Genomic DNA, 13,166 nt, shown 5'->3' with positions numbered 1-13,166 from the left:
GATAAAATACATATAAGACACAAATAAAAAATGCATATAAATAACAAATCTACATATAAACAACTGAAAAAACCTCAAACCCATAAACTAAAACCAAAATGATTTGAAAAACAATCCAAATTTTTAACAACGCTTCAAAAGTTATAGTTTTCTTACCTATAAGGAAGGGATCCAAAAGAACTCTAATAATTTGTTGCCTACGAGACTACAAATTCGATTTTTAGAGCAAAAGGTTTTCTTTTTAGGGCAAAAGAACTGAGAAACCTGAGAGAAAGAAACCTTAAAAATCTAGGAAGAAACAATTATATATAGGGAGGAGTTTTTGGGTATTTTGTAATATTTAAGGGTAAATTGGTAATTATATATCTGGGTGGGGTGGGGCAAGTAACTACAAACCCATACCCACCCCAAACCCGAATCGGGTTTTAAAAAATGTACACATACCCATCTCATACCTGATTAATATATTACATACCCGTCCTAATAAGAGCAAGTTGAGGCGGGTAACTTGATTTGCCCGCGAAATTGTCATTCCTAAGATTAAGTTACCCAAGCTTTGGTGGGCTTAAGTCACTTTAGTCCAATAGGGGAACCCTAGAAATACTTTTAGGGGTTAAGGTTTTTATCACTTTTGTGAGATAATCGTCTTCCACCTCCAAAGAGTAAGAAAAAGAGAGAGTCAAGGTATTCACTATTCCAAATCCCACACTTTGGTGTGCCAAAATCGTGGTTTGAGTCATCGGGTAGAAGATCTTAGGTGTACGAAACCTCAGGACTCTTTAGGCTTCATCTTCACTAAATGGAATTGATTTGATCCTAGAATGTTAAAAATGATATTTTTCAACTTCCGTTGCATAGGCTCTAAAAGCCTAGGGTAGTTTGCATGCAATTATACGATCCAAGGCTTGGGAACGAAGAGATTCAAGGTTCCTTACAAAAGGTACACAAAGTTTTAATGTGGTTTAGCCAACCATGCCTACATCCGTAGATGAGAGAGAATCATGCCACTATACCATAGAGAATATTATAGAGGATAAAATCAAATACAACTATTGGGTTCCTGAAACATCTACACCCTAACCAACAAAGCCTCTTGCTCTACCGAGTGTCTCTCATTCTTCCTTATATCTCTATCCAACTCATATAGTCTTTATGAGCTCATCTCCATCTCATGATTTTTCCCATCATAAACTAGAATATTTATAAAGATATTCCTAATAACTTTCCTTATTCTACAAGGAAATATAATATTACAATGACAAATGAATATAGAAAAATATTCTATACAATATTCTTTACGCAAAAGGAATCTATACTAATTAAGAATTTGAGACACTTTCCAACAATCGCCACCTTAGATCAAATTTCATTGAATCAATCTTTCATCTCTCCATGATACGTATTTTTTTGTATACATCCCAACAAGAGAACAATCGACTCCACCTTCAACTAAAATTTCTTTTGTCCTCATCTTATGTACTCTATTCTCTTAATTTGGTTCTTTCAAAGATATTCCACCCGAGTTCTAACACCAGTTTGTTATGTCAGCGGAAGCTTTAATGCAAACAATATTAGTTTAAGAACACAAAAATAAAACAATACACATAAGGATACACAAGGTTTTAACGTGGTTCGGCCAACCATATCTACATTCACGAATGAGAGAGAAGCATTCCACTATACCATGAATAATATTATAGTAGACAAAACTATATACAACTATTAGGTTCCTGAAACATCTAAATCTTAAACCATGAATCCCTCTCTCCATCAAGTGTCTCTCATTCTTCCTCACATCTCCTTGTATAGTTTTTATAAGTTCATCTTCATTTCATGATTTTCCTCCTGAAATATTTATAGAAATACTCCTAGTAACTTTTATTATTCTACAAAGAAATCTATTATTACAATGGCATATGAATATAGAAAATATTTTTTATAATATTTTTTACACAAAAGGAATCCATACTCATTAGGAATTTGAAACACTTTTCAAGAGTAAAAATAGGGACTTGTTTGATTTTTGACCCTTCAACCTTAGGAATTTATTTTATTTTGATGATAATAGCACTGAAAGAATTCTTGTAGAGGGACAGATTAAAAGTTATTTTATTTTGATATAGTAGCAATGAAAGAATACTTGTACAGCCACAAATTAAAATTTATTTGATTTCGAACTTTTGAAATTAAAATACTAGTCCTAGTGAGACAGTGATTTTTATTTTACTTTGACCTTTTAGAATAGGTTAATCTTATCCTAAATTTTAATAGAAATTATAGATTTATCTTCACTTTAAATTTTATTAGAAGCTTTTATTTTATATTTTTGAATTGCTGATCTTGAAAGAATTGGTATCAACAAATTTTAGAAGACCCAAGAAAATTTCCAAGTAACCAAATTCCATACTTAGAGATATTTCAATTAAATAATATAATATTAAACATGAATTTTACTGCTAATTTGGGGAACACTCAATATTAAGATTTTTTTGTAAAAGAACTGAATTATTCCTAAAAATAATTCAAATTGAAATTTTATTTTTAATATTTATAAGTAATATAATTTAATATGTATTTCTCCTTTAATTTCTTCTTTGTTTATTGTCTCTTTAAGTGAGCAAATAGGCGGTAATTTAAGAGAAAAAAAAATGAGGTTCCCTGTGCCCTCCTTGTACCTTTCTTTGAGAGTATGGAAGCTTGTCGTCCCTTTAAAAATTATTCTTAAAATTTGTTTTTGTTGTTTAAAATAGAAGGCAACTTTCCAACTTTAACAAATATTTGATAAATTTTGGAAGCAAAATATATAGTTTTTGAGAAATTGTTCAAAAAATAAAGTGATTTTTTATAACATATCTCAAGAAATATTTTCATAACCGGACCAATTATTGAATCAAAAAAATTACCAGTTCACGACTTAATAATCGAACTACTTGTCGAACTGTGATTGAACCAATAAAATCATATATATATTATTAAAATTAATATTAATAAAAAAAAGTTAAAATATATATATATATATATATATATAAATTAAAAATCAATAATTTAATTTTTTATCTTTGAAATTATCGAATATAAGTCTAAATATATTATATTTTGAATTTTATTAAATGAAATATATATAATATTTAAATGTAAATAAATTCAAAACGAAATAAAATTTAATTATTTAATTTTATAATTTTAGAAAATATTATATTATTTTTATTTAATATTATAAATCTTTTAAGAAACATATATATATTTTTTATTTGTCTTCTAAATTGTAAAGTGCCTGCAGCCAAGTGGTGGTTCATGTCTTTTGTTTGCTAAAGGTCTAGAGTTCAAATCAAGTTTTCATTTTTCTAAAACGAACCTTATATTCATAACTCACCAAGCCAAGCCATACTTAAAATCATGAATCCCACGTTTGATGTGGATAAGAAAAAGAGACCTATCATGTAGACTTAAGATTAACCAATCATCTATAATTCGTCCTAACGAATGCACCACTTTCATAATACCCAAAGTATCATTTAATAGTTTATAGCCATTGACCAAATGGTGTGGAAATTGTGCTCAAAAGAAAAACATAAACAAATTTGACAAATTTTATTAGATTCAAATTATTTAATTTTTTTTTTTACTTTCCCTTATAATTTTTAATTTATTCCATATGCATATATGATATGAAAAATTTTCCCTTATTCTTTTGAATGAATTAGTGATATCCACTATATAAGAAAATAAAATTAATTTAAAAATTATGTCTGCCCAAATCAAGGAATATCATGTCCTACAATTATAATATCATTTAATAGTTCTAGTTTTGAAAATCTAAAATTATTTATTTAGATATTAAAAATACTTTATTTTTTAAAATTATTTAATATTAGATAAAACAATATAATATATATTAGATGAATAAAATTGTAATTAAATTTATTTTTCTTTCAATAAGTTTTTTTTTTAATAAATTATCATATAAATAAAAAAATAATATTTTTGTTTTAAAATATAAAAAAGAAAAGGACGATGGTGCCTTAAAGCCTCAACAAACTTATAATCGATATATTATGCATTCTAATCAATTTCTAAGAAGGAAAAGATTGGACGACAAATATTTACAACATGATGCATTTCATATAGATTATACCATCGGATTCCTTATGCATCAATATAAATGTAAAGAAAATCAATACGACATATGAGCAATTATGCAAATAATATTTTTCATTAGTTTATCGTGAAAACTAATCAAATATCAAAAAGGAAAGAAGTAAAGGACATTTAGAATAAGGTGTTTTGTATAAACCTTGTACATAATATAGCTACCTTGTACATAATATACCAACATCCAATATCAATATAGCTACCTTGTACATAATATACAAAGGTGAAGAAAATGAAGATGACATGTGTTGAACTATATGGATAATATTTTTCATTGATTGGTTATAAAATTTAATCAAATAGAAAGAAAAAACATATATTTTTTTTATTTTTCTTTTTTTTAGCCTATGCAAATCCAACAAACTACAAAGAAGAAAGGCTTGGAAGATATTATGTGGTGGAGCAACCTTATGCCACATACAAGTGTCTTATACATTGAGCATAAATGTATTGTATCCATTCCTCTATTATGAAAATTTTAAGCAACATAATAACTATATTGTGAAATTTTATTAGTATTAATAACGAATTGGGTGTTTGTCATGACAATAACTTTGACCACGTTACAACCCTAACATCCTCCTCTCATCATGAGCTATTTTCATAGACTTGATTCCCACAATTCTTTATTAGCTAGACAAGAACATGAAATTATAAGCAATACAAATTTATTAGCTAGACAAGGACAGAAATTATAATGAATAAGCTTGATGAAGGTTTAGCCGGCAGCCATACATACTTATACTGCCTTCAAGTGCAAACTCTTTGTACTGAACAGGCATTATTGTATAATCCTCTCGAGCTATGATCATTTGAACACATATTTTACGGCCCCGGGAATGTGAATGTTCATGAAGTAGTCTTCCCAATCAATGCACTTAGGATCGAAGTAAAACAAGTCTGCCTCTGCACCACTCGCCCTCACTGCCATTCTCAGCTTTTCTGTGTTCATGTCATCGAAACTGCATTTGAAAACAAGTTATACATACTCGATTGATATACTGATACCAGTTAATTTCCTGGAAGAAGGCCAGCACCAAGGTGAGAGCATACTTACACTCCCTTAAAGAACAAGTACGGCTTGTAGAGCTCTATCAACCGCAACAAGAACTTGATCCTGCGGTTGAGGTCAGTGTACGTGCCGCGAAAATATTGACAAAATGCAGTGTTCACAAACTGTAATCCCTGAAAAAAAAAAAAAAAAGAGAAAAAAGAAGCTAAATTCTCTCTATGTATAGGTTTCATGCTTAGTGCATAATGTCATAGGTGTTTTCTAAGCCCTAGACAAAATCAGCATTATCCCAAGTGTGAGATCATTTGAGCAGGTTATGACAATAAGCTGTGATTCTTTACCTTTAACAGTAACAAGTAGCGGAGGGCCATGTATCTGTGGAAGCTATCCATGGTGCTCAACACTGTTACTTTGCCAACCTTAACAGCCTTTCCATCCTTGTTAATCCATGGGTTCTTGGTGAAGTAACGGAGGCCGAAATCATGAAGACTACTGTATCTCACAGGGTTCGTTACGGACGACCCCACTTGATAAATGACCTCACAAGGCTGATTTGCATGAGCCGCCATGGCCACAATCATGGAATTCACCACCATGTCAGCTGGTATCTGCATGAATACGTGAGGTAAGAGAATAGACACACATATCTGATCAGCGTGTATGCAGTGAATGAAGACTGAATTGGCTAACCACATCAATAATGGACTCGATATCTCCGAGGAAGAATGTCAATTGCCCTTTCCCATAACCAACCGCAAAGCTATCAATGGTTCTATCCACATCACAAAATAAGTAAATAAGTAAAAATAACAAAAGTACAAAAGGTGCATTAGGCAAAAAATGTAGCAATCTTGAAACTCCAATTAGCTGTACGTCTCAGGATTTTCTTCTTTCATTTTCTCAGTGACCAAACAAAAAATGTTACCACCTCCCAGATGTTTGATGAAAGGAAGAAATTTGATGAGGTACCTGATTCCTTCAACCCAACCTGGGAAGGGTTCTTTGTAAGTACTGCTAATGATGGTAGGGCGAAGAATAACAAGGGGAAGATTTTCTTTCAAGTGCCCTAACAGCATCTCACCCATTGCCTTTGTAAATACATAGGTATTTGGCCATCCATGCATCTTTGCCCTAATGTATGAATAGTAAAACCCAAAAGAGGAGACTATCAAAGATCAAATTCTATAATAGATAAATTCCTCTGATTTTTAATTGTGACATTGAGATATTTTAAAGAAAATATAGTCTGTCAAGTGACACATCATAAAATAAAAATCAAGTCAAATCAAATACTACACAACGTAAATAAGCATACCTTCCAAACTACAGGTGTCCAACCCGGCACGGCCCGATGTTTATTGGGCCATAATGGGCCAACGTGGCGGGCCAACACAGCCCACTTAAAAATCGTGTCAAGTCAGGCCAGCCCATGCAAGCTAAATAGGTGGCCTAGCACGGCCCATAAGCCCATAGGGCTAATTGTACCGTTATGTGTCGTGTCGTGCAGGTGGGTCGTGGCCCATGGACCTTTCACTTTGTTAAAAATTTTAATTTAATTTTTTTTAAGTCATTTTGTCTTAAGTTTTTTCATTATTAAATAATTTTTTTTTGTTACTTTAAACATCTCTAATAATTATACTTTATATATATATATATATATATATATATATGTATATAGATGTTTTTAAAAATAGTAAAAAAGAATATATTTGAATTTGTTTATTTTTTATCAAAATAACAATAAATATAAAGTAATAGAATATAAAAGGGAATGAAATATAAATAAAAATAAATAAAAAATCTTTTATTCAATATTTCAACAAATTACATGAAAAAATAAGGAGAGAAAAAAAAGTAAGAATTGCATCACAATAGTTTGATAACATTCCAACTAAGTTGGCACTCACCCAACTATCAATCATATGCATTACTCAAACCTTTAAAAATAGTTTGTCATATGAAGGATAGCAATTTGCCAAACCCATATCCATTATCAATACTAACCAATTGTAGCTAATACTATGTTTGGTTTCAAAAAATTTGAGGGAAAATACAAAAGAAATAAAATAAAGAAAAAAAATAGAAGGAAAGAAAAAGAAAAGTAAAATAGAACATAAATTTAAAGTTAAAACTTTACTTTTATTTACTATTTTTTTCAATTATTTTAACTTGTAGATACAAAGATTAAAAAATTTTAAATACATAAATTTCTTACTAGTTTTAATTATATTTGATTTTCTTTTATATTTGTCATAGTACAACTAAAATATAAAAAAAAAAATATTTTTTCTTATTATTTTTTTCTTTCCTTAATATTTTCTAAAAATTAAACATAAATTAAATATTTACAAAAAAAAAAAAAGGCATATGAAATCGAAAAGAAAAAGATTAGAAACAAACCAAAAAGAAAAAGTACATAACTTAATTTTGGTAATAAATGAATTTAAAATAAATTTTTAAATTTTTAAATTTAAAATAGAAATTCAATTGCATGGAACTATTTTTTTATCTCATAACTCATCCAATTTTTCAATAAATTTAAATTTTGGATAAGAAATTATTTACTATATTAGTTTGAAATTCATCTCAACAAAAATTGAAATGAATTAATTATCTTCAATTCAAATAAAATTTCTTCTATTAAATTTCCAAACATAACTCCCATGTTGCCTTAATATCTATAATAAAATTTCTTCTATTAAATTTTCAACATAATTTTAATACCCATAGCGAAATTTAAAAGGGCACAGTGGGCTGATGGGCTGTTTCCTTAGGCCCAACACGGCCTGCTCCTTTGGACCGTGCCGGCTCGGGCCACTACAATATTGGATCGTGTTGACCCGGCCCCGCCCAATCTTTTGGCATGCCAGGCCACAGGCCAAAATGGGCAGCCGGCCATTGGACACCTCTATGCCAAACCAGGTGGTACTCAGGCAGCTTTGATGGTAAATGAAAGAACAGTCCGCCATGTTTTCACATAAATGTGGGGGTGCAGATGTTATAAATCTCCTAGACAGTATACATTATATTTTAATTAATTACGTTGCAGGCAGCCACTGTTAATTATTCAATGTCATCTGAAATGAGCTAAGCCTGCATTAAATGGCTGAAGCAATTTTTTCACTGCAAACACAGACTTCTATGAAGAGATGAGTCATTGAATATGAAAAATCTTACAAATACTTTTAAAAATATGAAAAATCTTTTTTAGTGTTAAAAAATCACTTCTAATATTAAAAAATTATTTAAAAAAGTGATTCTCCTAAAAAAAACTTATCGAGATAACAATGAAAATAGTTTCGAAATCTAGTTTAATATATGGGTATCATAGACAGTTCAGTTATTGGACAAACCTTTGCCCTTTGGATGCCCAAATCCTTCATGGCCAATGTGACAGCTTCTCGAGTAGCTCCCTCTGATTGGAGCTCATCTAGTCTTTCCTCCATAACCCTTTTTTCTTCTTCAATGTCTAGACCAAAGGTCCCATTGAGGGTCTCACCCATTTGGAATGGTTGCTCAAGTATGAGCCCAGACTGTTCTCCAGCCACATAAGCTGCAGAAAAAACACCGAGTCCACTCCCTATTATACATGTATTCTAGTCCATTTGTATCATTGTCTATCATTAGGGATCCACAGACCATTCTGAAAATGACCAAACATATACCAACCGGTTGATACATGGAGAAGCATCTTTATTTTCACACACTTCTTCGCAAAGTCCAGGACATGCCTAGCTCCCAATGTATTGATTCCCAATGCAACATCATACCTGGAGAAAGATTAGAAGAACTTTATTTAAACTTGATTGCCACCCAAAGAATATATAAACATTTGGTAGCCAGCTGACACGCCTTGATTAATTAATTAGTTTACCTTTCATCAAAGTTGGTAGTTGCAGCTAAATTAACAACTATGTCAACTTCTCTCCACATCTCTTCCCTCAAGTTAGAGTCTGTCACCCCCAAGTTATCGCAAGAGATATCACCAGGAACCGGAGTCAGTTTTTTGGATACAAAAGAGTTGAAATTTGAAGCCCGTTTCTCCCTTAAAACCCTAAACAACTCCTTCCCTATCACCTGTGGATACAAATTAATAAAGCACGTGATCTCATTAATGAAAACTATCATTTTAATTATTATATATCAACTTCAGAACCGGTAATTAATACTATACATCTTTTGAAATGTTTTCTCTAAACACATTCTCCGACCAGATTTAGTATACTAATGTTACAAATTTTAAAGAAAGGGAAAACTGCCTGATATACGTACAAAGAGAAGTGTACCTCATTATGCAGACGTTGGGTGGCCGACTTGGTATCTCCTGCTCTTAGAAGAAGAAAGAGCTTCTTCACATTTGGCTGAGTCCTGAGTATCCTCTCTACAAAAACTGCACCCACAAAAGCAAAAATTTAATGTCCTCGAAAACATCATGAGAAAGAGTAAAGAAGATGAAAAAGAAGAGGAAGGATAGGGAATGTCAAACATTACTCTTTGCTAGAAAGCCAGTAGCCCCGGTGACTAAAATGCTCTTGTTCTCAAGAAACTCCACAATGCTACCCAACTCCATTGGAGACAAGAAATGAACTGAACAGAGAGAAAGAGAGAGCAAATGAAAGCCAGAGAGATTAGGGGAGGAATAAAGGAGGGCAACCCAAAGTGTTTGATATATACCTGGGGATTTAAGAGGTGAAGTGCACGCAAAAAGTTGGTAATTTCTTTAGTAGATTTGATAGTAGGAAGGCCACTTTATTATTTATCCTCTCTGCGACTCTCATCATGTGCTTTCACACACTGCCTGAGGTCACCCACGTAATTGATCATGACCCAAATGTGAGGATGGCCATGGTTGTATTGGTCAAACCTACCCTAGCCGTGCTCAGAGTTTGGCTTTATGTACGCCACGCTGTCCTCACCATGGCTGCTGAGCAGCATTTTTTCAAGGCTAATTCTAAATGCCGGCATTCTCCCCTTTTTCCCTTTCTTCTTTCTCCTTTCTTTTTCTACGGAGCCACACGTTTGTTACCTTGTCTGATTTTGAGACCCTGTCAGAGATGAATTGTTTACCTAACCCTATATATTTATTGATATCCTTATTTGTCTTCATTCATGGTGCTTAAATATATTATTGACTAATTTGATAAGGAATATATTGAGTTCAATATCTTACTAATTAGATTTGATAGTAGGAAGGCCACTTTATTATTTATCCTCTCTGCGACTCTCATCATGTGCTTTCACACACTGCCTGAGGTCACCCACGTAATTGATCATGACCCAAATGTGAGGATGACCATGGTTGTATTGGTCAAACCTACCCTAGCCGTGCTCAGAGTTTGGCTTTATGTACGCCACGCTGTCCTCACCATGGCTGCTGAGCAGCATTTTTTCAAGGCTAATTCTAAATGCCGACATTCTCCCCTTTTTCCCTTTCTTCTTTCTCCTTTCTTTTTCTACGGAGCCACACGTTTGTTACCTTGTCTGATTTTGAGACCCTGTCAGAGATGAACTGTTTACCTAACCCTATATATTATTGATATCCTTATTTGTCTTCATTCATGGTGCTTAAATATATTATTGACTAATTTGTTGACTAATTTGATAAGGAATATATTGAGTTGAATATCTTACTAAACTTTTAAAAAAATTATTAATTCAATATCATATCAAAGCTTAATTTAATAAGAGGTCACCGAATCGAACTTACGTATGCTTTACCTATATCATAAGGGAGGATTGAGCCCAAATGAAATTGGTAATTCAATATAATTGACCTCAGTCACTCCTGTTAAAAATTATGAAAGTGAAATCATTCCTATTAAAAATTATGAAAGTGAAATTGACCTTGACCATTCTTGTTAAGAAATTATGAAAGTGAAAATAGATCATTCTTGTTAAGAAATCATGAAAGTGATATTAATAATATGATCAAACTATACCTTCTGAGCCTTAAAAATTGAGTAAAAGATGAATGTAAAAGGGAACTCAATTTAAGAAATTATGAAAGTGATATTAATAATATGGCCAAACTATACCTTCTGAGCCCTGAAAGTTGAGTAAAAGATGAATGTAAAAGGGAACTCAATTTACCTGGATCTCAAATAATCTCAAATAATTGACATATAAAATAAATGAAACTCTCTTTATACATAAAGCATGGACTACAAATCTGCCTTCATATCTTAGTCTTTGTTTTCTTCCCAATTGTTTACACATATGGACAATTTGGCTTCAATCATCCTAGTTAAAAATCATATATGAAAACCCTAGTTTATGAGCTCTATGAAGTTGAGTAAAAGATTTAACAAGAGGACCCACATGGATATTTATCTCATTGGCTTAGCATAGTTGGTATTGGAGATAAACAAAAGATTAATATGAAAGAGACTGCTCTCTGTCATCAATTAGGATTTAATTATCTTACTCAACATCTAACAAATTATAAGGGTTTATATGATGCTCATCAGGTGCCTAGCTAAAACCTAACCTTAATTTTAATATCATTTGCCATATATGTCAAGGGTTTTTAACTATTTTGTTTGAAAATCATGTGAGTTTAAAATGAGATTGCTTAAGTGTGAACCCAATAGGTGCGTATTGGATCCATTATCAAAGTTTGAGTATAATATAAAAATACAAAATTTGAACTTGGGTTAGAAAATTAAGAGTATGTTTGACAATGATTTTAGAAAGCATTTCTAACCTTTTTAATGCTTAAAATAAAATAATTTTTAGTGTTAAAAACATTATAAACACTTTTTAGAATCATTATTAAATACATTCTAAAAACTTATTTGGTAACAAACTAAAAATAAATGCTAGAATTGGTGGAATTTATATATTTGATATTAATTCGTTGAATAGAAATCTCTTACCTCAATTTTCTTGATGTGTTCGAATCCAATGCATTAGTGGAAACAGCAATAATTTAATGTTGTGTCAATTCAAAGCGAGCATATATAAAATATAGATAGCTTTAATTTTAGATATGATTAATAATCATATATTAGAGAATCAAACATTTTGCTTCTCCATATGTATCAAGGACAACGTACGTTTAAAGCCCATGAATGTGTTCAAAAGTGCTTCATAATCTAGGGACTCATTAATTGTAATATTGTACAATTTATTAGTTATCAACAGAAAATTAAATGTTCATAATTAATTTAAGTCATGACTAATTAAAAATCATCACATGTTATTATAAAGCATATTATATAGTCAGATACTTGTGATAAAATAAAATTTATGTTGACAATAACTTTTTCAAATTAAATTATTGTATATGTTAATTGGACTTCTTATAAAAAGAAGACATTATCTTCTAACTAGATAAAAACAAAAAAAACAAAAAAAGAATTTTTGTAATTAAATAAAAATTTGAATTTGATAAATGAAAAGATACACGCCAATTCTCATTAAAAAAATAAATTAAAATTTATCCAAATATGCTTTATAAAATTTCTTAAAATATTAATTTTTAAATAAAAATAATAATATTTTAAGGATTTGGCCTATCCAATCGTGTTTCAAAATTTCCATAAATATTAAATTTGATCAAGGAACAAAATTTACAAAAAATAATGAAAACTATCCAAATATACCTCTCTTAAACCTTATAAATATTGATCAAGATCCAAGTACAAGTGTAAGACACACTAAGGTCTAAGCATAAGTTAAAGACAAAGTTCAAGCTCAAGCTAAGATGTGTCAAGAACCACACGAAATCATGGCCTAAGTCAAATTTATTATTGGAAAAATCAAATAACTCAGCTAGAAATTGTTACTTATTTCAAGTTGGGTGGGTTGATGGGCGGTTTTCTTTCCTTTTTAACTTTTTCTTTCTATTTTTTTAGTTCACATTTTTATGAGAAATCACATTTTTTTTATCCAAAATAATTTTATGTCATTACTCAAAACTCTCCATTAACCATCCATGTTTATCATAAACATTAATTTTTTCCTATCTTATTTCTATGTTATCTGGCCATTACTTAATGCA

General features: G+C 30.8%; 1 protein-coding gene across 1 annotated transcript; it reads right to left on the bottom strand.

Moving 5' to 3' along the window:
- Positions 1–4,628: 4,628 nt before the first annotated feature.
- Positions 4,629–9,791, bottom strand: LOC117915787 (fatty acyl-CoA reductase 3-like). The gene is made up of 10 exons (XM_034831474.1): positions 9,656–9,791; positions 9,451–9,554; positions 9,039–9,241; positions 8,834–8,934; positions 8,518–8,717; positions 6,134–6,288; positions 5,855–5,936; positions 5,506–5,772; positions 5,210–5,337; positions 4,629–5,114 (listed from the first exon to the last, which is right to left on the bottom strand). The coding sequence occupies exons 1-10, from the start codon at positions 9,732–9,734 to the stop codon at positions 4,961–4,963; spliced, it is 1,473 nt and encodes a 490-aa protein (XP_034687365.1). The 5' UTR covers positions 9,735–9,791; the 3' UTR covers positions 4,629–4,960.
- Between the last annotated feature and the right edge of the window lie 3,375 nt (positions 9,792–13,166).

This window comes from Vitis riparia, chromosome 6 (genome assembly GCF_004353265.1).
Source record: "Vitis riparia cultivar Riparia Gloire de Montpellier isolate 1030 chromosome 6, EGFV_Vit.rip_1.0, whole genome shotgun sequence".
NCBI lineage: Eukaryota > Viridiplantae > Streptophyta > Magnoliopsida > Vitales > Vitaceae > Vitis > Vitis riparia.
The sequence above is the reverse complement of the archived record's forward strand: the minus strand, read 5'-3'. Positions and strand labels throughout refer to the sequence as shown.

Coding starts and splice junctions, on each gene's coding strand:
- LOC117915787 (XM_034831474.1), bottom strand. CDS start 9,734: ATGGAGTTGGGTAGCATTGTGGAGTTTCTTGAGAACAAGAGCATTTTA. Junction 9,242..9,450: donor CCCAACGTCTGCATAATGAG/GTACACTTCTCT, acceptor TTGTATCCACAG/GTGATAGGGAAGGAGTTGTT. Junction 8,935..9,038: donor ACTACCAACTTTGATGAAAG/GTAAACTAATTA, acceptor ATCTTTCTCCAG/GTATGATGTTGCATTGGGAA.